This window comes from Hyaena hyaena, unplaced genomic scaffold (genome assembly GCF_003009895.1).
Source record: "Hyaena hyaena isolate Hyena2069 unplaced genomic scaffold, ASM300989v1 scaffold_169, whole genome shotgun sequence".
Lineage (NCBI taxonomy): Eukaryota > Metazoa > Chordata > Mammalia > Carnivora > Hyaenidae > Hyaena > Hyaena hyaena.
This window is the reverse complement of record NW_024080801.1, coordinates 208260-235079: the sequence shown is the minus strand read 5'-3', so window position 1 is coordinate 235079 and position 26820 is coordinate 208260. Positions and strand designations below refer to the sequence as shown.

Here is a 26820-nt window from a genome sequence, read left to right as displayed (position 1 = left end):
AGGCTTCCAGGCTCTGCTTGGGATTCTCTCTCTCCATCTCTTTCTCTCTCTGCCTCTCTCCCCCACTGGCTTCCTCTCTGTCTAAAATAAATTGTAGGTCTCTAATACCTGAAAATGAGTGTTGGCAGAGATGGGACATTTCTGAAAGGGCCACAGGGCTGTGGGATGTGCTCACGAGTGGGTGAGAGTTCTGAGCGCACAAATTTGAAGGAAGTGGATGACGAGCACTTTGCCTGTTCGTATCCTAATGACATCAGTCTGCTTCATCAACCGGCTGTGTACATTTCCATACATTTTGCCTTTGGACACTTAGGTTATTTAGCTAATATTTCTATGGTTTTTCTTAACTGCAATTATGTTTATGTTTATTTTTTTTTTTACATTTTACAAAATATAAAAGTGAACCAGTTAGTCACTTTCCAGCAAAAAACAAATTCTTTTAATTTTTTTTTTTAATGTGTATTTTTGAGAGAGAGAGAGACAGAGTGTGAGCAGAAGAGGGGCAGAGAGAGGGGGAGGCACAGAAATCAAAGCAGGCTCCAGGCTCTGAGCTGTCAGCACAGAGCCCGATGCAGGGCTCAGACTCATGAACTGCGAGATCATGACCTGCACTGAAGTCAGACACTCAACCAACTGAGCCACCCAGGCACCCCAAAATCCAAATTCTTTTAACTGAAAATGGAACCAATGATTTCAGTGATGATTACTTAGACTGTGATAGAATATTTTAGATCCCCTTAACAGATAGCCTTTTGAACACCATAGAGAACTGTAGCTATATGGCAAAGTATTCATTTTCAGCAATTTGCATTATTTTGCTTATTAAACTATCTAGTTACCTTTCGTAATATGTAAAAAAATGTAAGCAAAATCTTACTCTGTGTTCTATTTATCTTGTTTATACCTCATGTTCTAGTATTTTGAGTCTATCCCTTCAAAAAGTATCTTATCTGAAGGTCAACTAAAGGAGCCTTTTGTGTTACCTCGTTTCAGTAACAACAAAAATCTAATGTTCAGTGAGCACTTCCTGTGTGCGATGCTTGGTACTAAAGGCTTCATGTGGATTTTCCCATGTAATGACTTTTCAAAATAGAGGGTAGGTTGCAGGGAGAGGTGAGCAACGTTGTTCCCCAGTGCTTACTATGTGAATGGTGTCATTTTTGCTCTGCTAGAATAGGATCTCCAGAAAGTACTATCGTGCCCTGTCCTACCTTGGCTTGGGTGTCTGGTGCTGGGCACAAAGAAGTTGCTCAATAAATATTTCTTGAATCCACATTGAGTGAATGTTGACTATGTCATATACCCGTTCAATGTCACAGAGAGACACGATTGGACTCTGATAGCCCATAAAACATGAATAAAAACAGAGAACACAGCACTGTTCCCACAGAAAGCTATGAAATCAGAACTTATCCATAAAGGGCCATTCCATGAAAGATCCCATATAACCCACTGCAGAATTTTGGAGATAGAGCATCATTACAGAACCTGGAACTAATAATGATCTCATTTGCCTGCTGTAAGGACTTCTCTGGGAGCAGTGTGGAGGCCCAGACAGGAGGTGGGGTGATTGGGAAGGCCCAGTGGTCCTTGAGTTTGTCTGATCATCAGAACCTCTTGCAAACTATTATAAAACACAGATCCCTGGGCCCAGCCCCACTATCTGTTGAGTAGACTTTCTGGTGGCAATCTAGGCGTCTGTGCCCCTTCATGAGGCTCCTCAGGTCATCACATCAGCCAGGCCTGGGGGCCCTTCCATGGACCACTGCAGTATGCCCTGTGTTAGATGACGAGGTGAGGGCCTGTCCCATCTGGGTCAGCACGTTCGCCCCACATGGCTTACACTGGCTCTCTTTCAGACACATTTTGTCACTCAAAGATAAGAAGACGACATAAGACAAATGTGTGAGAGATTTAAGTGGCAGCTTTCGGGATGAAACGCAGATATCCAGTACCAGTCTTACATGCTCTGTGTCTACTTGCTTTTTCCTAGCCCGTTTTCAGTAGAGAGTGAGGGTCACGTCCAGGCACCGGAAGGGCAAGAAGGAGGATACAACCAAAAAAACTTCAAGGACAACGAGGATGACCTGGCATTCTGGAACAAGCCTTCTTTGTTCACTCCTGAATCTAGATTGGAAACACTTAGGCACATGGAAAAACAACGGAAAGACCAAGAAAAATTAAGGTATTCCACAGTGATGCAATGCCCTCCTAAGGACTGTGTTTCCACGATCACACGGGGTTTTACTCCTTCTCTATGTTAAATCTTTGTTAGCCATCACTTAACTGAGTTCGCTTCTAAGTTCAGCTTCCTCTTGAATTGTGTCTACTGACATCTGTGAATATCAAACTGCCTTCTTTAGGATGTCATGAATTACAGCATTTTACATAGGGTTTTGTTTGGATGTCTTTGCTTTGTTAACAACTTTCAATGAATCAAGTAGTAGGAACGTCCCGGGTTAAAGATACTAATTATCACGGCACCAAGACAAAGGTCACTTTGTGGGACAAGTAAGTTCCTTTGGGTCTCATAGTTTGCAAAATGAGAAATCAATCTCATCAGGCATTATACGTTCCCAGTACAACTCTCCTGGACATTCGGCAGTATGCCTTCACCTCTGGAATTGCTTAGATATAACTTGACGATTTGTTAGAAGCTCGAATGCTTAAGCTCTTATTGTCAGAGAAGCTTTTTAAAAGCAGGCTCCGTGTCATTCCATTTCATGTCATTGCTCAAGTCTAGTATGTGAAATGTATCACTTACGGAAGTACTTGCAATTCACGTGCTTGGGGGTGTGATCCTTTAGCTCTGAAATACCGTCTTCTGCACAGCAGTTATAGGAGCGAAGTGCAATGTCTTTCCCTGTGGTTGTCACTGAGCAAGAAACCAAAAGAGTGAAAACGACCATTAGCCATCTCTGCTGCTTCCATACAATTTTATTCATTAGCTAGATGGGGAGGCACAAAAAGGAGAATTGAATTTTTTCCAGAATGCTTGTTTGTAAAATTTGGTGGTCTGTATACGGAGAGGCCCCCCAGTGCTTTGGGAAGAGCACTGGAATAGCATCAGACAATGTGGGCTCACAGGGTAACTCTGTCACTTCCTCTCTGCGTGATGTTGGCAAACACCTAACTTCTCCTCAATTCTTTCCTCATCTGTTAAACACGAATTCTCATTTCTGCCTTCCCTACTCTGCTCTTAACAAAGAACATCATAGGAGCCAATCAATGTAAAAGCACTCTGCAAGCTTAAGAACCCTCTGCAATGGAAATTCTGCATGTTTTTATATAACATGTACTGTACTTCTGACATATACACACACACACACATATATGCATTGTATTTATATGCATATACATACATGAAACGTATATGGAGTACAATATTTTGTATAATACATTGTATTGAGCCTGAAACCAGGAAAAAATATTCTCTCCCTGAGAGCCTAAAACAAGTACATCTGAGTTTGATACAAGACCCAGTCACTCCGTGCAGTGTATGATAGTAGGATGTTTGCCTCTTTTGGATGTTTGCCTGAATGGTCTTGGTCATGGAGAATAATGCAGTGCATGCACATATTAACTTAACTGGACCATTTAAACTGCAGAAAAATGTGAATAAATTTACATTTTAAAATAAAGTTAACTATACAACATCGGTATTAAAAGAATGGAAATCCAAGGCAAAGAATTGCCTACAATTCTATCATCTAAACACGTTCCTCCATCTGGTCTTGTAGAACCTGTCCACATATGCCTTTTTTAGGTTCTTATATATCTTCAGTGATGTTTAAATAGCTAGAGCTCACGGTCTTCATTTTTCATGCTATCCCACGAATCTTTCCTATCTGCACTGTTTCTTTTCCTCCATCAACACTTTCCATCACTTTTTAGACCAGTAAGGTGAAGAGCAGACATGCTTTTTTAACAACCACAAAATATTTCATAGCATGAATATACCATATTTGGGCCAATGACTCTTCCTCCCCTGACGGGCTTTCATCATACTTCCAGAGTTTTGCCACTACGGATAATTCTGTGATAGACATTTATTTACATAGGTTCTCATGTACTGATATTTTTATTTCTATAGAGTAGAATCTACTTGGCATTTTAAAAATTATAACTTTTTAGAGGTTCATTTATTTGTTTTGAGAGAGAGAGAGAGAAAGAGAGAATCCCAAGCAGGCTCTGTGCTGACAACCGCAAGGGGCTCAATGTCATGAACCACAAGATCATGACCTGAGCCAAAATCAAGAGTCAGATGCTCAACTGACTGAGCCACCCAGGCGGCCCTAAAATTTATAATTTTAACTAAAGCAGAGGCTGTATCCACAAATGGAGAATTGACAGCTATGTGGGTAAATCATGCATAAAATAGACTAATTTAAATATTCATGGATGTTTCACGGAAATGTGGGGTTTTTCCCCCTTTTGAATTATCTGCCAAATTGTCTTGGTCACATTTTTGCCTTAAATATATAAATAGCGGTCATACAGAAATCTGGCTTGTCAATTCCCAGCATAGAAGTAAGAGAATGGACTTCATAACAGTGAATTATTGATGTATTCAAAAATGCCTGGTCAATTTTTCTTAAACTGTGTCACAAAAATATTCCTTTTACTTGATTTTTCTCTCCCCTTGTTCCCATCCACCTCCAATCTGAAGTGGAAAGAAGAAGAAAGTGAAACTGCCCAGGGTTTTGATCACTGAAGATGGAAAAGCCTTGAATGTGAATGAACCCAAGTACGTGAGGCCAAAGAGAGGCCTGAATAAGTCACACGCGTGGGGCTATCCTTGCGATGGTTTCCATTACAGGTTTGCTCCGTGGAGAATATATCTAACCGCTCTTCAAAAGCTCGGGAACCCCAATAAGAATGTCATTTTGTGCATCTTTGAGAGTAGAACATCTATGATGTTTTCAAGTTCATAAAGTTTCCTTTTCTTGGCGTTCAGAAAACGATCATGACATATGGGAATCTTAGTTATATATCCGCTGCAACTTTGAGCCCTATACGCTTTTCTTCCTGAAAATTCCAAGTGCGTTACCGTTATGTTTATTAATTTGTAAAGCGCTACATGAACAGGCTGGCTAAGAGCATTGCTACCTTTCCTGGGTGTCTCTACTTTCACTCTGGGACACGTCTGCAAAGCACATGAGAGCTAAGGAAGGAAACTGAGGTAGACACTTCACTGAAGTTCATGAGAGAGGAAAAATATTCGACCTGGAAATCCTCAAGTGTAATATTATCTGCCCTGTCTGGCTATCTTAAAGTTTAAAACTAGAAAGCAGGCAAAATTTAAAAAAAAAAACAAAAACAAAAGACATTTTATTGCCCAAATACAGCCTGAAAAGCTTTTGGACTAAATCCCGTTGGCTTCATTTCATTGTTCAAAGCCTGTTTATTTTCATGATTTCATTTTCTACCCCAGGACCAGGATGAAGGCGCTGTCCTGATCGTTTCCAGGCATCATTCATTCCATCTGCCTGGCAGTCTTACGTGCCAGGCAGTATTTCTTTCTCCCGGGTTCAATCTGAGCCTGAGAGAGGTAGAGTGACTTGTCCGAGGCCACGTCGCCAATAGATGGTGTGTCTGACTTGCTTGTGCCCACCCAGTTCCAGTGACTTCCGCTATCAAGTTTATATTTACCACCCCCTCACACACACACCCCTTCTTTATCCTGCAGAAATTAACATGGCCTGAGACACGATACTAAGCATGGGGATGCAGCGGTGAATACGACAGGTGTCTGCATTCACCGAACTCAGAAACCTAGTGGGAAGACGGTGTCTTCAGCCCACAGCAGGGGGCTTCAGGGAGACCTCAGGGCTCTCTGGGCACCGGGTTAGACCACACTGCCCACGTTCCCTGCCGCACCCCTGCTAACTGCATTGAGGGGGATTCTGTGAAGAACTGCGTATCCACCACCCCCCCCCCCAACCTTCCATCTGGTGTCATCACCCATCCTTGCCCTCCTGTGTCATCTCAACACCCCGGAAACTTACTCCCATGCGACTCTGTACACCCGCCAATCCACTGCATTCTCTTCCCTCTCCCTGACCCCTCCTTCCCTGCCACTGTGCAGGTGTTCATCAGGAAAGCCTAGATCCTCAACCTTTTCTCTCACGCTCCCTTTTATCCTCTCTCACTAAGGGAAGCTAAGGGTTCTGCTTCCACAGCAGCCCTCCTTACATATACCGCAAGGAAAGTGGAACCTGGTAGCTACCCTCAGACCGTTCTTCTTCCCTTTCCCTGAAACTTCCCAGCCCCCTCGGAGCCGGGGCCGTCTAGATATACTGCCTCTGTCCTTATCGCGGTCATTTGCTGACCCCTGCTCAGCCCTCACGCTCGCCCTCCGCCCCCTCGCTGCAGAAGACACCGACAGGCGGCCCCCGTACAAGTGTGTCCCTCTCTCTGCCTCTCCGCCCATCACCTGTCACGTGACTGCATCCTACTTGTAGATAATCCACCAAAGCCTCAGTTTTTCCATTGCCCCCCTGCCTCACTCCCTGCTCGTTTCCCCCCTGACCTCAGCCCGGCCGCACAATCCACTTTTATTCTCAGATCTGCCATCTTCTGGATCTCTTCTGCCTCCAGAATCTTCCCTCGAGTGTCCCACTGGGCACCACCTCCTGTGCCCCTGGGAGTTCCCTGCACTGCCCCCCATCAGAGGCCCCGATGAGAACAGGAATCTGTTCCGTCTGCTGCTTTTCTGCCTGCCCTCTCCCCTCCCCTTTTGTCATCGCTGTCACTGTGCTGTGTTTTTATGGCTCGTCTCAGAGATTTGTCCTTGACACGTGTCTTCAAGGCTCTTGTCCTTTCCTTCCCTCATCCTCTCATGTAACCTCAGCCCTATTTGAGTCCACCATGCCATCCGTGCCGGGCTTGTCCCCACGCGGCTGGAGGAAAACATTCAGCTCTACTGGGCTCAGTGTGAACTTCCCACCATGGATCTCCAGTGGACTTCCGGCTGTCATGCTGTGCTTTCTCGGGTGCCCACTCCTCCCGTCTCCCGTAGGCTGCTTTCACGCCGCTTGCTCCCTTCCTACGTCTGTTCTGTGGTCCTATCGGGGACCTTGTCTCTTACTCCATAGAGAAAACAGAAGCAGCCTGAAGTTTTCCCATCCAGTTTACCAGTGTCCCTGGACCCGGGCCACATCCTCTCTTGTCTCCTGCTGCAGTGGGTGAACTTCCCCTCCAGAGTCACTCTCTCTGCTCACAGACTGGTCCCAGCCCTCTTCTTGTGGAGGACTTGCTTCTGCAGTGATCTCTTCTCTTCAAGATCACTTCTCCCCCGTCTACCAGATTGATCTCATCAGTATACAGATGTTGTGATAGCATACATCTTTTTTTTTTTTTTTAAGAGAGCATGAGCAGGGGAGGGCAGAGAGAGAGAGAGAGAGAAAGAGAGAGAGAAAAAGAGAATTCCAAGCAGGCTCCACACCAGCAGTGCTCAGCGTGACTTGGGGCTCAAACCCACGAACCCTGAGATCATGACCTGAGCTGAAACCAAGAGTCAGATGCTCAACTGACTGAGCCACCCAGGTGCCCCTATATTGTTCATCTTAAAAACCAAGCAAAAAAAAAAAAAAATAAGAGAGCTCCCTTTCTCTAGTCTCCCTTGCAGCATCAGCCCAATTTCTCTGCCCCTCCTTATAGTTGCTGTTCCATGGGGCTGCCTAGACTCAGCCACCAGTTCTTCCCTTCACTTTCCTTCTTGAAACCATATCTGCATAGCCTGTCACATAAAACTTTTGTAGTTAACATCATTTCTATATGTTTACATCATCTCCGTGTTCCATGGTCACATCATCTCCCTGTTCCGTGTTCACATAACCTCCATGTTCTGTGTTCATATCATCTTCATGTTCTATGTTCATGTCATCTCCGTGCTCTGTATTCACATAATCTCCGTGTTACGTAGTCACATCCATCATCTCTGTATTCCATGGCCACATCATCTCTGTGTTCCATGGTTACATCATTTCCCTGTTCCGTGGTGACATCATCTCTGTGTTCTGCATTCATATCATCTTCATGTTCTGTGTTCATGTCATCTCCATGTTCTGTGTTCACATCATCTCTGTTACATGGTCACATCCATCATCTCTGTGTTGTTCTGTGGTCACATAATCTCTGTGTTGCGTGGTCACATTATCCCTATGTTCAGTCACATCATTTAAAATCTCAAGCCCTATGTACATGACCCAGCAAATTTGACCAAATTGATCATTATCTTCCTTCTGATAGCAATTTCTTCCCTTCCCAAAATCTTCCTTCATATTCTTTGAACTTACTACCTCCTCCTCTTCATAGGCTTTGCCAGATTCTCTTTGTGATGTACCTAGTGTTCCGGGGTCAACTCCTCAGCTTCCTTCTCATTTCCCATTGACCCTGTGAGGCTCCCACCAAATTCCATGGTTTTAAACACCATCTTTACATTACAACCAGACCCACCCTCTTCCCTGAACTGAAGACTTGGATGTTTAATGAGATAGCTGTCCTCACCATGTGATTACAAAATAGGTATTAGAAACTTACCACGACAGGGACAGAAGTCCTAATTTCTATCCCCACTAGCACTTTCCATCATAACATGCTTGTCCCCCGGTGGTCTCCAAGTCAGTAGCGAGCATCCACCTTGGATTCATCCTTGATTCTTCTCTCTGTCATTTCATAAGTGACCTTAGAATCTCTTCCTTCCATCCAACTGCTTCTCACTAACTCTATCCCTACCACCTTGGAACATGGTATCTACCTCTTGCCGGGAGAGTTGCCGTAGCTTGCTAAGTAGTCTTCGTCGTTCATAACTCGGTCTCTTATAGTCTATTCTGTTCAGCTGGGGGAAGAAAAAGACGGAAGAAAAAGGCACACATGCCCTCTCTTTGGGGAAATCCTGGAGAGTGCCAAACAGTGCTCTCCTTCAGGAAACAACCACGTGACTACACCCAGCTGCAGGGGAGGGAGGAAGGTGTCATCTTTATTCTGCCCGGCTATGTTCCTAGTTAAAATCAGGGGTCCTATTACTGTGGGTAAAGGGGAAGTGGACCGTGGTGGGAATGAAGAGCAATCTCTACTGTAGAAAACCTCTCTGAAATTGCCTTTCAAGTGATCTATGAAGAGAGAGTTCAAGTTGGCTGGCTGGACAGTTGGACAGTAGGCAATCAAGGCAGAAGGGCCAGCACATAAGAAAGCTCCTAAAATGAGATCACAAATGCATGAGTCATTTGAGCAACCGAAGGAGTCCCACATGGCTGGGTCGTTGAAAGCACTGAGAGGGACATTTTAATATGCCACACACAGACATTTTGGGGATGGCCAAATCGTTCCAAACAATTTAGCATACATCCTTTAATATTGTTTTATTATATATTTTACAGAACGGTATGTCAGGTGAAATGCTCAAAATAAATCAGCCAAATAATTCTGAATGGTATGTTGACACTATGGAATTTATACCTAAGATCCAGTCATACGGTGTAGTTGAAAGACGTAGGACTTTGAAATCCTGCCTCTCCAGGCACATGTGGCCTCTTTCCCAGCTGCGTCAACCTCTCTGAACCTCTCTGTTTCTTCATCTATATGGAGGTGATAGATCATGGGCAGTGTCTCAGCATTTTCCAGGGTGATGCAAAGGTCAACAATGAAAGAAGGAAAAAAAAAAAAAGATGGCCAGGAGAAAGAAGGAAGACAGGACTATTTAAAACTGAAGGTATAGAATGCTGGATAAGGGAGGCCGATACAACATTTTCTTCCCCATAAACAATCCCGACATTTTAGTTTTGCTTCTGACAAACTTGAATGAAATAGAAAAGAAAGCTTTAACCACCAGATGTCTCTATCTCTGCACCAATGCCACTTTTTTTGTATGTAATTTACCTTAGGATTCTCACATTTCAACAATGTAAACAAATAATTTATGCATATATTATAGGTTTCTGTTGAGATTTTTAAATAACATGGACATTTTGTTGTCCACCTACCAAAATATGTTTGTCATCAGAGATTAGTATATAATTATTATCAAGTTTACTTTTGATAAGGGGATGGGTTACCTATACAGTATTGCTAAAGATGTCTTTTTTTTTTCTTCCCCCAAATGGATTGTTCCTTAGACTTGACTTCTCCTTGAAAGATGATGAAAAACATAACGAGATCATCCTGGACCTTGCTGTCTATAGGTAAAGACATTTTATTATGGGTTTACTTAATGACTTCTCTGGTTTCATTCTCAGTGCCATCTCTTTAGTCCTGAAGTATTTTGTAATGGAATTTGGTTTGCCAAATGAAGAAGTTTTGCTTTTTTTTTTTTTTTTTAAGACTGAGAACTTATTGTAATTTTAAAAAGCATGAAAATGAAAATAAAGGCAGAAGTAAATAAACCCAAAATCCTAGGGCTATGAACTTTGGACTATCTGTTTCTAAGGCAGAGTTTAGTCATTTACTTTTAATTTTTTAAATTTTGTTTGTGAGAGAGCGCATGAGCTGGTGGGCAGCAGGGGGAAGACAGAGGAGAGAGAATCCCAGGCAGGCCCTATGCCCAGCCCATGACTTTGGGATCACAATTTGAACTGAAACCAAGAATCAAAACCTCAACCGACTGAGCCACCCTGGTGCCCCTAAGGCAGAGTTCACATAATTGTCAGAGCTTTGCTGTTTTCTTTTCTTTTCTTTTCTTTTTTAATATTTATTTATTTTTGAGAGACAAGGAGACAGAGCATGAGCAGAGGAAGGGCAAAGAGAGGAGACACAGAATCTGAATCAGGCTCCAGGCTCTGAGCTGTCAGCCCAGAGCCTGACATGGGGCTCGAACTCACAGACTAAGAGATCATGACCTGAGCTGAAGTCGGATGCTCAACTGACTGAGCCACCCACGCACCCCGAGCTTTGCTGTTTTCTAACACTATTACCACTGGCCCCTTGGCTTTCACTACTGCCACTGCACGTTTATATTCCTCCTTGTTTTTTCCAAGAACTCTAATGTGATAGTAGGCACCAGGCAGTGGGTGATGGCCCCCACTTTCCAGTCCCATCTTAGAGACCTAGTGGTGCACCCTGCAGCTTCTTTATCTCCAGCAGACACTTTTTCCCCTGGCTGCGTCCCAGCCTCATTTCTTTAGAATTTTAGGTTTCGGCTGACTGTTCTTCAGGCCTCTGACTTCAGGGTCCACGTACAGGGTCTTTCCGCTTCTCCAACCCTTTCAGATGCACTGGTGACTCAGGACTTCGCACCGTGCTTCCCTCTGCCCACACCACATCACCCTGGATGTCCACATGGCCGGCTGCCTTACTTCCTGTGAGCCTCCGGTCAGATGTCACTTTATATAGAGGCCTCTCTGCCCCACCATCTGCAGTGCCTACCCCTGCCCCGGCACTTCCTCCCTCCTCTCTCTGCTTTCTCCCTGACAAACTATACATTTACTTGCATTTTCAAAAATGTGTGGTCAAGACAGGAAGTTTGTTCGGGCCTCCTTATGTCTGCAGCACCTATAGCAGTGCCTAGCACGTGCGAGTGCAGGAATGAATGAATGCCTGAGTGAATGAATGAATGAATGGACACTGGTAATGGGAGCCAGTGAACATTCACATACATGAATTAGAATAAAGTCCTTTCCTTTTTAAGGCCTGTCTTTTGTGCTCTATCTTATCTGATCTTCCAGTAACCCAGTGAAGGAAGAGGGATTGTTATCCTCAGATTTCTCCAAAAGGGAGTTAATTTCCAGAGATTGAGTCTTGTCACAGTAACTACAGTAACCAGAGGGGCCGGAACATGTACTCACAGGCCGACGTTCCGCTTTGTTTAATTGTGGTAAAGAACACATAACTTAAAAGTCGCCATTTCAGCCATTTCGAGTGTCCGGTGCAGTGGCCCGTGGTAACGCCACGATGCTTTGCAGCCTTGCCACCACTGAGCTCCAGGACACCCTCGTCCCCGCAGAACAGAAGCCCGTAGCCATTACGTAGTCATTCCTCATTTCCCCGCGTCCTGGCCACCGCGAGTCTGCCGTCCGTCTCTATAGATTTGCCAATTCTCGATCCTTCGTATAAACAAGATCACTTGTGGTCTCGTGTCCTTTCACATAGCATCACGTCTTCGGGGCTCATCTGTGTTGCAGCGGGTATTAGAATTCCCTTCCTCTTTGTGGCCGAGTAATATTCTGATGCACGCATGCACCGCATTTCTGTTCATCCGTTCGCGGGTTGATGCCATGTGGGCTGTTTCCACCTTCGGCTCTCGTGAGGAAGGGCTAGTCCTTTGTGTGTTCCTTCCTCCTCATGACAAGATGCCCCATTACGCCTCCTCTTTATTCTCCCGCCCACGTGCCACCAGCCCACCTTCCTTTAAAGTGCGTCCAGCTCTTGTCCAGGTGATTTCGTGTCCTCTGTCCCTGCTGCAACCCAAGCTCCCTTTCTGCTGTGTTTCATTAAACGCTCGGTTTCACCCCCTTAGTTCTGTCCCATTTTTGGCCATATTCCTGGAGTGTAATGAATGTGCACCCCTTTCCCTTTTAGCTCTCTTGGCTTCTTCATGTTCAATCCTTGAAGGAAGACTTTCCTCAGGTCCTGATCATGCACTTTTCCAAGGAGTGGTGCTATTTCTCCCGTCTGGGGAGCAAAATCCTTCCCTTCCCATGATTCTGTCTGAACGAATGACACTAACACTCCTTTTAATCTTTAGTGGCACATGGATGTATCTATGAAAGTTCCTTCCTTCCTTCCTTCCTTCCTTCCTTCCTATATTCTTTCTGTCTTTAGCCGGCAAATATCTATAGAATACCTACTATGTACCAGGCACTGGAGGCCGTAACTGGCACATTCTAAATACAGTCTCTGCTGTCCTAGAGCTTACGACCCAATGGGGGAGACAGAAGGCAGGCATCTGATAAGTAATTGCAAGGGGGGAAAGGTAGTGCATGGGAAGAGCCAGAGTTCGGGGTGCACCCAGTGGCACATGCAGTCCGGTGGTCCGTGGTGTAGGGGACGCCCAGGGAAGGTGCTGACCTGAGCGCCGATGGATGCAGGATGAGAAGCGGTGACTGCAGAGAACCAGCAGAAGACAGTTTTAGGCAGAAATGAACAGAACATGAGAAGACCTCGTAGGTAGGGTCAAATGAAGACTTTAGGAGGCCCCACGTGTGAACAGGAAGATGTGATGTTAGTGCGGTAGCCATTCGATGAGATTTTGGGAGACCTTGTCTTCCTTTTTATTACTACAAGAATTTTTATTAAGTAAAAGGCAGTGATGCATTGTGAACGCCAACTCTGGGCTAGGCACCGTGCGTGTGTCTTCACAGCAATCTTAGGGGATGTGCGGTTCACATCCTTATTTTACAGATGAGGAAACAGGCTGAGAGCCGTTAAGGAATGTGGTCCAAGGTCACAGAGCAAGAGGGGGTGGAGTCAGTTCATCACCATCTGTGTGACGGAGGTCTGACTGCGTTTGCTAATGTTCACACCCAATATTTTTTTAACTTATTACTTATCTTTGAGAGAGAGAGAGAGAGAGAGAGAGAGTGAGCAGTGGAGGGGCAGAGAGGGAGGGAGACAGAGGATCTGCGCTTACCGCAGCACACCCGGTATGGGGCTTGAACTCACAAACCATGAGCTCCTGACCTGAGCTGAAGTCAGCCGCCCAACTGACTGAGCCACCCAGGCGCCCCAACACAATCAATATTGTTAAATGTACAATTATACAGATGATTCTTTGTCTAAATAAGTGAGATGAAGCCTAAATCTTTGATTTGTTCATAACGCCAAGGAGAACAAATACAGGCCGATCCCTGGGGTCCCTGCCGTAGATGGAAGGCTTTGCTTAATCAGCAAGAGGTACCTTCCAGAGAGAAGCAAAGCTGGGGACATGGCACTGTAGCAGCTGTCGAACAGCTGTGGGGACAGAGAGGGACTGAGGCAGTGGGAGCCGGGGCAGCAGGCCCCACACGTACTAGACTCAGCCTTCCTGCCTTTCATGTCAGTCTTAGGGGCTTAAAATAAAATATTCATGAAAGAACATGGCAAGCTGGGTTTTTTTGCAAACCTCTGGTGTTTGAGGCCTCAGATATTTTTAGGCGAGGGGCAATCAATGCCAAGTGTACTTGTGGCTCTAAAAATGAAATTGCTGATATATTGAATTTCCTTTGGTTTAGGGATTAATGGAAGACAAACTTCTCAAGACCTGTTCAGCAAGGAAATTGTAAACCTCTCTTTCATTTCACACAGTTCTTTAAATGTTAGTTTTTACTTGCACTTGTTTGAGCTTAATGTTTGTGAAAATTCTAAGATTGGATGTGTTTGATTTCAAAGGTATATGGACACCTCTTTAATTGATGTGGATGTGCAGCCAACATATGTGCGGGTCATGGTCAAAGGGAAGGTAAGTAAACATGGTAGACTTAGTCTCAAAAGCTGAGCCTCAAACTCAGCGAGGTTGCCTCAGAAATTGTTAAGAGTAATATGAAAACAGGAAGCAAGATGCCCAACCAGAGAGCTATTTTTTAGACACATGATTAAAAATTTTTTAAATAATTTTTCTTAATGTTTATTTTTGAGAGAGAGACCAAGTGTGAGCAGGGGAGGGGCAGAGAGAGAGAGAGACACAGAATCTGAAGCAGGATCCAGGCTCCAAGCCATCAGCAAAGAACCCTATGTGGGGCTGGAACTTACCAATGGTGAGATCATGACCTGAGTGGAAGTCTGATGCTTAACCGACTGAGCCCCCCAGGCGCCCCTAGACATATGATTTTATACAGTGGGAATGGTTGTTGACCAACCACAGTGTAGGTCGATAAAATTAGTATTTTTAACTTCTGTCTGTTGTGTTAGTACTGTTTCAAAGCGGATTAGATGGTTAGATATGTGGTAGCCTATGCTTGAAATCATATTTAAATTATATACCCACTTTAAATTGTCAATGATTTCATTCATAGCGATTGTAATTTTATGATTTTTGAAATAGTATTTTTTGCTGATTACAAGCATTCATAGGAATCATATGAAGGCTTTAAAATGGAAATATGTTGATGGTTTATGACAAGAAGTTTTATTGATAAATCCTTTATTAGGAGTCTAGTTAACATAAAAGGACCAACGACTATCTTGCTATTTATGATCGATGACTGTTCTTTAGACCGTTCATTAAAACAGGTAAATCAGTTTATGCATTTCAAGTGTAGCCCAGACTTGATTTTTTGTTTTACTAAGCCTCAGCACGTTTTTTGAAATGGAATAGTTAAAAAAATTTTTAATTTAATTTAGGAAGAAAAAAATAGAATAGAACGGTGACTCTTGAATTTATAATGAAAATGCCTCTTGACATAACCCTCTCTGGGCATGCGCTCACACTCCACGACACTTCCTGTTTGTTTTCAGCCATTTCAGCTTGTCCTTCCTGCCGAAGTCAGGCCTGACAGCAGCTCGGCTAAGCGATCTCAGACCACAGGGCATCTGGTGATCTGCATGCCCAAGGTAGGCCTTGTCGCTTGGATCGATTTCCAGCCTGGATGTGTTGGCTCCTGAAGGAAATGGACCTGTCAAGGCTAATGATGGCTGCCTTTGGTGGAGGGAACCAGAAAATCTACTCACCCCAGCTCAGGCAGGAGAAGCAGGGCCTGCGAGATCAGAGACAAGGCTGGGGCAGTTGGGACCTGGGGGTGGAGGGGGGTCACCCTGTCACCACGCCTCCAGTTGCTCTCACCTCTGCAGCCAGAGTGGCAGTGGGGTTTGGGGTGTGTGAGTCCCCACGAGCAGGTCTATTACAGGGCCCTCAGTACTTTTCACCATAAAGAAGTATAGGGAGGGCTCAGGCAGGGGAGGTCAAGGTCAAGGTCTCTCCCATATGTTAGCTTTATCCTCCGACTGGCTTCCTTCCTGAGAGGAGCACTTGCCGCCTCGGAGACCGCACGCTCTCCTGTCCTTCCCTTGCACGAAGAAGGACAGACAGAGAATCAGGGAAAGACACAGAGAGAGGAGCTCCCCCATCACCACCGAAAAAAAGTCCCTCTGACCCATCAGGCCAGTGTAGGTGCAGAACCCATCAAGTCTTGATTGACTTAGCCTAGGGCAATGTGACCCATCTCTGGCCAAGGGATAGTAGTGCTTTGTTTGGTTTCTATTATTTCATTTTGATTACTATTATCTCATCCCATGACCTGGGGTGGGGTCAGCTTTTCCCCTAGTCACTCAGGTTTCAAAAGGGCAGAGTAGACTGAGCCCATCAAATGCGGTTCTGTCCTTGAGGAAAAACAGGAGAACAGGGATGGAGTGTCTGCCCCAGAGAATAAACCTGATCAGCCAGTCAGGTTTCTATAATAATTTGTTAATCCTTCATTTTCCCACAGCCAGATTTGTAACAGATTGATTATGGGTGATCAATCATGTATTTTTACTGAGTCGGTAAAAAAGCAAATACAGTTTGCTGTCAGGCAATAAGGTAACAAACACAGCTGTAGGAATCACATTGTCCTTGGTAACTGCAACAATGTAGGAGGTGCTTATATGCTAATTAGCACAGCCTATCGGGAACTCTCTGAGAACCCAATTACCTCAGTCCTTTGATACACACATTTGTATGAAGCTGTGATCAGCAATCTCCTTTTTTTTTTGGAAACTTCCATTCGAACTTAAACACCAAAGATTAAGTGATAACCATTACTTCCTAGAAGAAAAATCAAGACCTATGATTTACTCACCTTCTGCAGGGTACCAGGCAATTGATCAGAGGGCCTCCTCTGTCCCTGCTTATGAATCCTTCAGATACATGTATTTCCATTCTCCCTTTTGTTTTTACATCTGTCTGAATTTTTCATGTTAAATACACATGAGAAGTAGAAAAGGCTGCTTATTAAAAAGTATTCTAGAAGAGCGTGCTTGAAGATGAGATAATTTACAGAGAAGGACTCAGAATGGTTCTATTTTCTTCTCACTAATAAGCTATGAATAACATTTGTCCTTTGAGGTATCTGTTTTTACGGTTTTAGATGATTGTGTGATTGCGTTAAACTAACATTGATGCATGTTATCTCTGTCATTATTTCTTTTAAATTATTAATTAGTGAATTAATTCCTCTTAGCATTCCTTTATATATCTCTATAATTATTACTTTGAAAAGGTAGGTAATCTGTTTCCATTCCCACCAATGGTGTAAGAGGGTTCCCCTTTCTCCGCATACTCGCCAATACCTGTTATTTCCTGTGTTGATTTTAGCCATTCTGACAGGTGTGAGGTGATATTTCACTGTGGTTTTGATTTACATTTCCCTGATGATCAGTGATGTTGAGCATCTTTTCATGTGTCTGTTGGCCATCTGGATGTTTTCTTTAGAAAAATATCTGTTAGGTCTTCCACCCATTTTTTTTTTTTAAATATTTTTTTTTATTTATTTCTAGGAGAGAGAGAGAGAGACAACGTGAGCAGGGGAGGGTCAGAGAGAGAGGGAGATACAGACTCTGAAACAGGCTCCAGGCTCTGAGCTGACAGTCAGCACAGAGCCGGACGCGGGGCTCGAACCCACGAACCGCGAGATCATGACCTAAGCGAAAGTCGGATGCTTAACCGACTAAGCCACCCAGGCGCCCCTCTTTCACCCATTTTTTAATTGGATTGTTTGCTTTGGGAATATTAAGTTTTATAAGTTTTTTGAGTTTATTTATTTATTTATTTTGAGAGAGAGCGAGAGAGAGCAAGTGAGGGTGTTGCAGAGGGTGCAGAGAGTGAAAGAGAGAGAATCCCAAGCAGGCTTTGCACCACCAGCGCAGAGCCCGATGCAGGGTTCAAACCCATAAACTGCAAGATCATGACTTGAGCTGAAATCAAGAGTCTGACGCTCAACTGACTGAGCCACCTAGGCACCCCAGTTTTATAAGTTTTTTATATTTTTTGGATACCAAGCCTTTATCAGGTATGTCATGTGTAAATATATTCTTCCCACTCAGTAGGTTGCGTTTTAGTTTTGATGATTATTTCCTTCATTGTGCAAAAGCTTTTCATTCTGATGAAATCCCGTAGTTTATTTTTGCTTTGGTTTCCCTTACCTCAGGAGACATAACTAGTAAGAGGTTGCTACGGCTCATGTCAAAGAGGTTGCTGCCTGTGTGCTCCTCTAAAATTTTAATTCTTTAATCTGTGCACCTGAAACTAAAAGATAGTCCATGAAAACAACCTCTGGAGAATAATTTCTTGCCCCAAATTAGTTGGTTTTCATTCATGAATGAGATATTTGCAAGGGCTCTAAAGTTCAAAGAACAAAATCTTTTTTTTTTTAATTAAAAAAATTTTTTTAATGCTTTTTATTTATTTTTGAGAGAGAGAGATAGACAGCGTGAGCAGGGGAGGGTCAGAGAGAGAGAGGGAGACACAGAGTCCAAAGACAGACTCCAGGCTCTGAGTTGTCAGTACAGAGCCTGACGCGGGGCTCAAACCCATGAACCATGAGATCGTGACCTAAGCTGAAGTTGGATGCTTAACCGACTGAGCTACCCAGGTGCCCCAAACAAAGTCTTTTTCTTAAACATCATCACAAGTTAAAAAAACAGAACCCTGACTTTACTTGTGCTTACTATTAAAAGTATGTATTACTGAAAATTGACATCTTCATAATTCCTGGTGATAGAAACTTTTGAAGTACCAAACTCCTGAGCTGTTTATACATCCAGGCCTCTAACTTACTGAGCAATTGACTGAGTCCGGCTGCATCATAATTAGCAAGGCAGCAAATTGGAATTGTAAAGCTTCTTGTCAAAGTCAGGTGGACACTTAACACACAATTTTGATTCATTCGCAAAATAGTGTTGTCATCACTTAACATACTGATAACCTAGTACTTCCAGAAATCTCTAACGTGGCCCTTTAGTAGTTTTTAATATCGGGATACTCTAAATTAATGAAAAGAGGATCAGATTTGATATTTGGTTCCGTTTTATGATAATATTTGTAAAGAATACTGCGATGAGCTGACCTTCTTGATTGTGTCTGTGCCGTGATGATTGTGTTGTGTGTATTGCTGGAAGCTCAAGGATGTCTACAATTTCCAAGGACATGCAAGTCGTAACTGAATCCACAAAATGCTATAATATTTCTTATTAGACACTCCCTTCAACATTTTGGCATAGACATCAGATTAATAATTTTCTCTTTCCTTACTCCTAAATGGGGCTGCATCTTCATGGACTATGTGCTTTTAGGCGCATTTCATCAAGACTGCTCCCTGTCACAGGGGTCATGGCTAAACTTTCTGTCGCTGACATGCCGGTGGGCCCTCCCAGCTCAGGTCCACATTCCAGGAGGCTTTCCCCTCATGCTGTCGACAGTGCCAGATGCTTCCCACCATCCACCACTGAGTCTGTGTGTCCTGTGGATAGATGTAATTAACACACAAGTGTCACAATCCTTAGTGTGCTGCTAGGCTTCCTCTGTCCTCACGTACCATCTATAACTTCACCTGTGGGCACTGCGGCTCCCGGATGCCGTCGCCTACTGTTCCTCCTCCTCCGTGACTTCAAGGGTCAGTGTCTTGGCTAGCAGTGATGAGTGCGGCAGTGGGTGAAGACGTGCTCTCGCTCTCTCAGGTAGTATCGGCCAATACAAGATCCACTGCCCAGATGACACAGGAGTAGGAAACGGTCTGTTTCATGAGGTTTTTCTCAGTCCTGTTCCACCGGTTAGTGGCATTTTTTTCTGAGTTTCTGGCACTGTTTTATTCACTAGCCTTAGCTTTGGGGAGCAGAAGAGAGAATCTCAGTTCCATTGTGTGTAGGCTTCTATTACATTAGATATATTCAGTCAAGGAATGTGGCCCCTGGGTGTCTTCTATCAAACCTAGTCTTTTTTGGAAGAGTTGGTAATTCCTTTTTCAAAACCGCAGCCAGAATGATCGTTTTATAATATATGTAAGTCAGACCACGTCACATTTCCCATTTCATTCAGAGTTAAAGGCAAACTGCCCGGACAGCTTTCCCCTGTCATCATCCCTCTGACATCATCTTCTACCACTTTATCTTCCCATCATTCCGGCCACATTGGCTTCACTATTATTTTACAAACAGGACACGCAGGCTCTACCCCAGGACCCTTGCACTTAGTGTCCCGTCTGTCGGAATGCTCTTCCCCCAGATACCTTCATGGTTTGCTCTCTCAACTTGTCCATGTTTCTATTCAGGTGTCCTCTTATCCATGGGTCTTTCTGATCCTCATATCTAGAAAGCATCGCTCCTCTAGCCTAGCATTCACTATCCCTTCTGCTGTCATATATTCTTCACAGACTGTATCACTACCTAACAGCCTATATATTTGTTTATTTCTTTGTCTATCCCCCTCAACAAGAAGTTAAGCTCTATGAGCACAGGGAGTTTTGTCTGTTCTCATCAGTACTCTGTCATTGGCACCTAGAATGGAGCCTGGCAAAGAGAAGGTGTTAAGTTTTTGTTCAATGAGTGAATATCTTAAATGCATCTTTAAAATACATTTAGCGGGGCACCTGGGTGGCTCAGTCAGTTAAGTGTCCGACTTCAGCTCAGGTCATGATCTCCTGGTTCTTGGGTTCGAGCCCTGCGTCGGGCTCTGTGCTGACAGCTCAGAGCCTGGAGCCTGCTTCCGCTTCTGTGTCTCCCTCTCTCTCTCTCTCTCTGCCACCTGCCCCCAAAATAAATAAACATTACAATTTAAAAAAGAATTAAAAATACATTTGATATTGGAATTTGAATCTCCTCCCTAATTATTCTTTCACCCAACCATTTCCTTATTATTTTTCCATACAGGTTAACTTTACAATAGTTTTATCTAATTTTGCCTCCAAAAATACTGATGGGAGTTTTGTTGTCATTACAATTGAGAAGCAGGGGAAATGATTAAGGAAAGGGCTCTGGAGCCCAAGAACCCAGGTTAAACCCTGGTAATTCTCCTCAGCAGTTGTATGGCCTTTGGCAAATGATTAATCCTTCTGTCCCTCAGATTCCCCATCCATAAAATAATATTAATTATAACCCATATCACAAAAGGCTATTGTGAGAACCATATAAATTAATATATGTCGCTTTGTGTATGTTAGAAGAATGTGGGAAATCATCCACACTGCATTTCTGTTTACCATGAATTCGTGTTATTTGTTGTTCCTAGTGATTAATATTGTCCCATTCATTAATAGCATTCCTTCCTCTATTAATCAACATGTTTTATGAATGATATTGCATTGCATTTATGGACTGTTATGGGAATGGATTAATGCATTTACATAATCAAAACTGTATTTTCAATAATGTATGTTTTTCCACTTATTATTCTTATTCTATGTCCCTTAGAAGCTTTTTGTCTTTTGCTTTTCATTTGGTTTTTGGTATTTTTTTTTTTTTTTGTAGTTTTCACTCCAAAGCTACTACAGATTTACTGAGGTTTATTTTTAGGTCCCATACATATGATATTAATTCTATATTATGTGGAATTATTTCCCAACACATTACATTGCCTAAGTTTATGCTTGGCCTTCAGTATGTTTTCTTAAATGGGTGGTCAGACTAAGTTATATGTACATAAACAAACCATAATTAGCCTGGGAATATTTGGCATCTGATCTCATTACAGTCCAGCCTAACAAGATTTAACAGAAATTTCTTATTCACTGAGAAGCTTGCTTCAAGTCATTAAATTAAACTCCCATCTAGATTCTCAATTGACAAGTTACAGGAACTCTTCAAGCATACGCTTCGTGATTTCCTTTGGGTGTTCTTTCTGAATAATTAACTGAGATTAAGGAAGTTGCCATCTCAACTGAACAGCAAATTATATTTACAACTTCAGTTGGTGAACATCTTGCTGGAGTCTGCTGTATGGAGCACTGGAGGTGAAGGTCACATATTGAGGTGAACATTACAGACCATGATCCCAAAAAATAGTCTCAGACTCGCTTCTCTTTATTCGTTGGACACGTATTTCTCAGCACTTTGTCTCTACTCAGATATACATGTGATATACCCAGCCTAAACTCATTTTTATTCTCTGATTATTAATTTCCAGTGGATCTGAAGTGAAGGCTGCCTGTTCACCTTGCTAGGTTTTCGTGTTCCATTCATACTTCTCCTTTTTCTGAACATTATTTCTTGGCCTCAGCTCCTTTCTCAAACTTCTGAGAAAAACAGAAGCCAAAAAAGGCCATTTCCACATACACCAGCCATCACATGTTCCCTTGCTTAGCCTCCTCGGCCGTCCTGATTCAGTGAACCATCTGGCATCGATCTGTCCAAACTCACCACGTATGTTTCGGATCCCATTGCCACTGGCTCTTGGAAGACCGTTTTTCTCTCTGACAATTTTCTCTTCTCCCTAGAGAGGAGAATTGAATTTCCTCTTTCTGCATCATATATTAGAAAACATGCTAAAACATCTTTAAAACAAACCAGTACGCGATAAAACCATCCGCTTCTAGGTAGCACCCTCATCTGCTTTACAGCAGAACTCATGGAACAGACATCCATATTTGTTCTTCAATTCTTTCCTCATAATGCCTAGAACCAATCCCAACTAGGCATTCGCACACACACACACCCCCCACCTCCCCTCCGTGGAAATATCTCTTTGAGGTCTCCAGTCACCTCCATGTTGCTAAACCCAGCGGTCAGCCCTCATCTTCTAATTTGCCCTTCCAGAAGCGTTTTACACCATGATCGGTCCCTCCATTGGTAAGCACTTGTTTGCTTGGCATTAAGTATACACCACTTTCACTCACTTCTCTTCCTACGACACTCTTGCCCACTGGGTGTCCTCTGCCACTGGCCGCTGCTTCGCTGGCTCCTTCCCATACCCTGGCCTCTGAAAGCTGGCATGGCAGTCATTCCGTTCTGGGACCCCTTTCTTCCCTATGTGTTCTCATTTACTATGGTAGTCTCACCTCATCTCATGACTCTGAGTGAGATCTAGAGCTGCATCATCTGCTGTTGCCAGCAAGGTCATTAGGGGCAGTAATGACGCGGAACAAAATTTAGGAAGATGGACTATGTATTTTAAATACCTTAATAATATTGACACCCAATATGTTAGTGAGCAGTTATTGTCCGCTGATGCAGAAGGGATGGCTTTCAGTGGCCACACAGGAGTGAGAAGAAAAAAGTGCAAGTCCATGGGTGGGGACTCTAGTAAGCCATGTCCACTTCAAGAGGGGACTCTGATGGACTGTAACCTAAGAGTAAGGTGGATAAGAAGCCAGCCAGCCCTCAGAAGGTCTAGCAGCCTGTCTCAATGGCTATCAGCCCTAACTGGGCCTTGAACTTGAGTAAGGGTAGTTTCAGATGAGTACCATTGCCTATATATATATATATATATATTTTAACTATATATACACACACATACATATATGTCGATATAGATATAGATAGATATGTATTTTTTAAATAACTACCGAGCACACACTCAGAGATAAATTAGGCACACGGAGACATGACTGGGACCCCGTAGAAATGCTGCCAGTGTTTTGGAATCTGGTTATGCCAGGTTGCTGCTCTTCCCCCTGGCGAGGAACCTTGAGAGAGCCACATTTATTGTAGATATTAAATTGTGAGACACAGATTGTAAAGCACTGTTTTAATTTGAGGTCTCCCCGAAGAGGAGCCTAATGTAGGGATGCGTGTGCGGCAGTTTACTTGAGTGGTAAGGGACTGCTGGTCAGGAAGTAGGGAAGGGAAGATAGCCAGCAGAGAGTGCTCTATTAAGCCAGCTACCCCAGGGGGGAAAGCTCGAGGAGATATTGCAAACACCTCAGCATAGCTTCACCTAAGAGGGGGAAGAAACTGGAATAGCAATAAACCAACACGGCAAACCCATGGTGAAGGGGGGCTGGGCGGTGGGGGGGGGGGGAAGGGATGAGTATAAAGGCCCCAGCGATTCCAAGCTACTGCTCACAAGAAAAACCATGAATTTTTTTTCATGTCGATGGAGGCTATCTCCCACTGAGACTATCTCTAGCAAGACTGTAAAAGGATATTTTCTTTGCTTTTGAAGCATCATTATCCTCCTTGATATTTGTCCTAACTTAATAAAATACCGTTTTCAATTTTAGGCTGTTGTGTGGAGATGATCACCCATGGGGAACTGTCAGATGAGATTGCATTAACAAGTATAAAAGAATTTTGGAGGAGCCGTTTGATAGTTAGATTTATTCTCCTTTTGTTTCAAAGCCATGTAGCTGTCTTATGCAACTGTCATATTGATTTTACATATAAATGTCAGTAATTGCACCTTCTAAAATTTTCCTCAGACTACTTGGGTGTCTTTCAGATCACAGCCAGTATTCCTATCTCTCTTATTTTTCTGATCATTTTTTCTAAGATTTAATTTTTTTTTCCTACCAGGTATGTACTTGTTTGAAATGGAATATACTTCTAAAATGTTTAATTTATACAGGTATTTTTATCTATTCAAAGATTTTTAAATAATATTCTTATGGTAATTTATGTATTTTCTAATATTGTGGGTTAATGGCCTTTCTTTAAATAGAAAAAACATCTTGTTTTCTTTAAAGAGATCTTTTTCAATAGACTCAGTGAATTATATGCTTCTCTTAGCAAAGTCAAAGCACAGTGAAGAAAGGATGAAGTTATTAAAAAAAAAAAAACAATGAATTTGGATGTATGTAAACTTACTCTAATGCCAGAGGCAAATTAAAGACTGTATGGTTTCTGAAATTTTATATTAATAACCTTCTCTTCCGGGACTCTGAACCTCACATTTTTAAATGTTCAACTCCAGAATTATGGATAACTAATAAATATAAACACCAGAAACATGTAACAAGGTGGAGAACTTACAAGTGACCCGACTCCTCTGTAGTTGATGTAGGATTTGTAGAAAACAGCAGCCTATTTCAGGCATGGGACTGGGCCCTGTGGCTGAGTCCTGTTCACTCAGTAACTGATTCAACTACCCTGCTGTCCAGATCAGGTAAATGGCTTATATCAGTGCAGGTTGGTGTCTAATGGACTGACGCAGTTTAGAAGCTTTATGAGACATTTTTAGAAATCACTTATGAGGCACGCGGGAAGACACTGCGTGCATGTACTTAAGCAGAATGGTGGTAGAGAAAAGATATGCTACACCCATTAATAAGTTATATGAAAGTTATTTGTATCAGATGGGAGAATTATTTAGCATGCTTGGAAGTAAGGTGCTAGAACTCAGAAACTTTCTGCCAAATTATGAAAAACTTTAGACAACCAATGAATTATTAATTAATCAATTAAAATAGTCAATTCATCAAAGATTTATTAAGCACTTAGTGTGAATAAAGCACTATGTGAATTATTGTGCAAGAGGAAAAAAAAGATGTGGGTCTCTTAGGGTTTTCTTCCTGTCTCTTCCTCCCTGTTGAATCCCCTGACCGTGACGTCCTGCAGACCCAGATCTGCCCTCACCCCATGTCCTGAGTCTCAGCTTCAAAAAGGCGCAGATTCTTCTTAAGTAGTTTCTCTTCCCTTCTGCTTAAACTTGGAATTATGTTACCGGCTCAGAGATGAGTGTCATAGTCATAACGGTGGGATAAGGCTCCCCAAATGCCTTTTCCTCTGATTAGACGCAGCACCAGCAGGGCCCGGAGTGCATGAAACTGCAGCTCTCATAGAATCCGTGCCTCTTCCCCATTTGTAGACATAAGAGATAAGAATAGGCATCTCTAAGGGTCTTTTCTATTAGTCATCTATTCACCCGTCTATCCATCCATCCATCCACCTACCCACCCTCCATCCATCCATCCATCCACCTACCCATCCAGCCATCTACCCACTCATTCATCCATCCATCCACCCATCCACCCACCCATCCATCTATCCATCCACCCATCCACCCGTCCACCTGTCTATCCACCAATCCATCCATCCATCCACCAGTCCATCCAGCCAGCCACCCATCCACCCACCCATCCGTCTATCCATCCACCCATCCACCTGTCCACCCATCCATCCATCCACCCATCCACCTGTCCATCCATCCATCCATCCACCTACCCATCCATCCATCCATCCATCCACCCACCCAACTATCCACCCAGCCATTCCATATATTTTAATAATCATCTACTGTGTGCTCTGGTAAGTTCTTGGAAATGCAAGATTTGTGCTACATTAGGTTCCCCAGGGATATTTTTTTTGCAGAATTAGGATTGAATCTCTTACACCTCCTGCCATTTCTCTTGAACTGAAAACATAAGGAGGGCTTCTCACTCCACAGTCACCAGCACCACTGCACCATTAACGCTCTGCTGCTGAGCCATTCTCATCCTCCTTAACTACTTCAGTCATCTTCTAGGAAGAGTTGTTATTCTGCATAAAGTTTCAAGATGAGTCAAAAAGTTATTTCCTTGGAATAAGCAGTGAAGAGAGTTGTATGACTTTTAAAACTTAGATTAAAACATGAAAATAGCAAAATTGGCAGCGGGGAGAACAAACATATGAACACTTTCATAACCACCAAATAGATACCATTAACTTTTTTTTTTTTTTGAGTACAGTTAGTTTCAGGTGTGCAACTTAGTGATTGGACAAGTTTATACCTTGTGCTCTGTTCACCACAGGTGTGGCTACCATCTCTCCTGTTAGTTACATCACTGTTACAGTATCCTTGATCGTATTTGCTGTGCTGGGCCTTTCCCCCAAATTGGAAGCTTGTACCTCCTGCTCCTCTTCACCAATGTTTCCCATCCCCCCACCCTGCTTCCCTCTGGCAACCATAAGTTTGTTCTCTGGATTCCTATGTCTGTTTCTGCTTTTGTTTGTTTATTCATTTGTGGGCTTTTTTTTTTTTTAAGATTGCACTTATGAGTAGAGTCATATAGTATTAGTCTTTCTCAG

At 43.1% G+C, this 26820-nt stretch overlaps 1 protein-coding gene across 3 annotated transcripts in view; it reads left to right on the top strand.

Moving 5' to 3' along the window:
- Positions 1–26820, top strand: part of DNAAF11 (dynein axonemal assembly factor 11) — an 83395-nt gene that overhangs the window by 32094 nt on the left and 24481 nt on the right. The window contains exons 6-10 of one of the 3 annotated variants that reach the window (XM_039240188.1): positions 1994–2185; positions 4670–4747; positions 10119–10184; positions 14305–14374; positions 15370–15465. In XM_039240188.1, coding sequence (XP_039096119.1) covers positions 1994–2185; positions 4670–4747; positions 10119–10184; positions 14305–14374; positions 15370–15465 — 502 coding nt within the window. Of the gene's footprint in view, positions 1–1993; positions 2186–4669; positions 4820–10118; positions 10185–14304; positions 14375–15369; positions 15466–26820 lie in introns of all 3 variants that reach the window. The other 2 variants (XM_039240187.1, XM_039240190.1) reach the window with 2 other exon arrangements.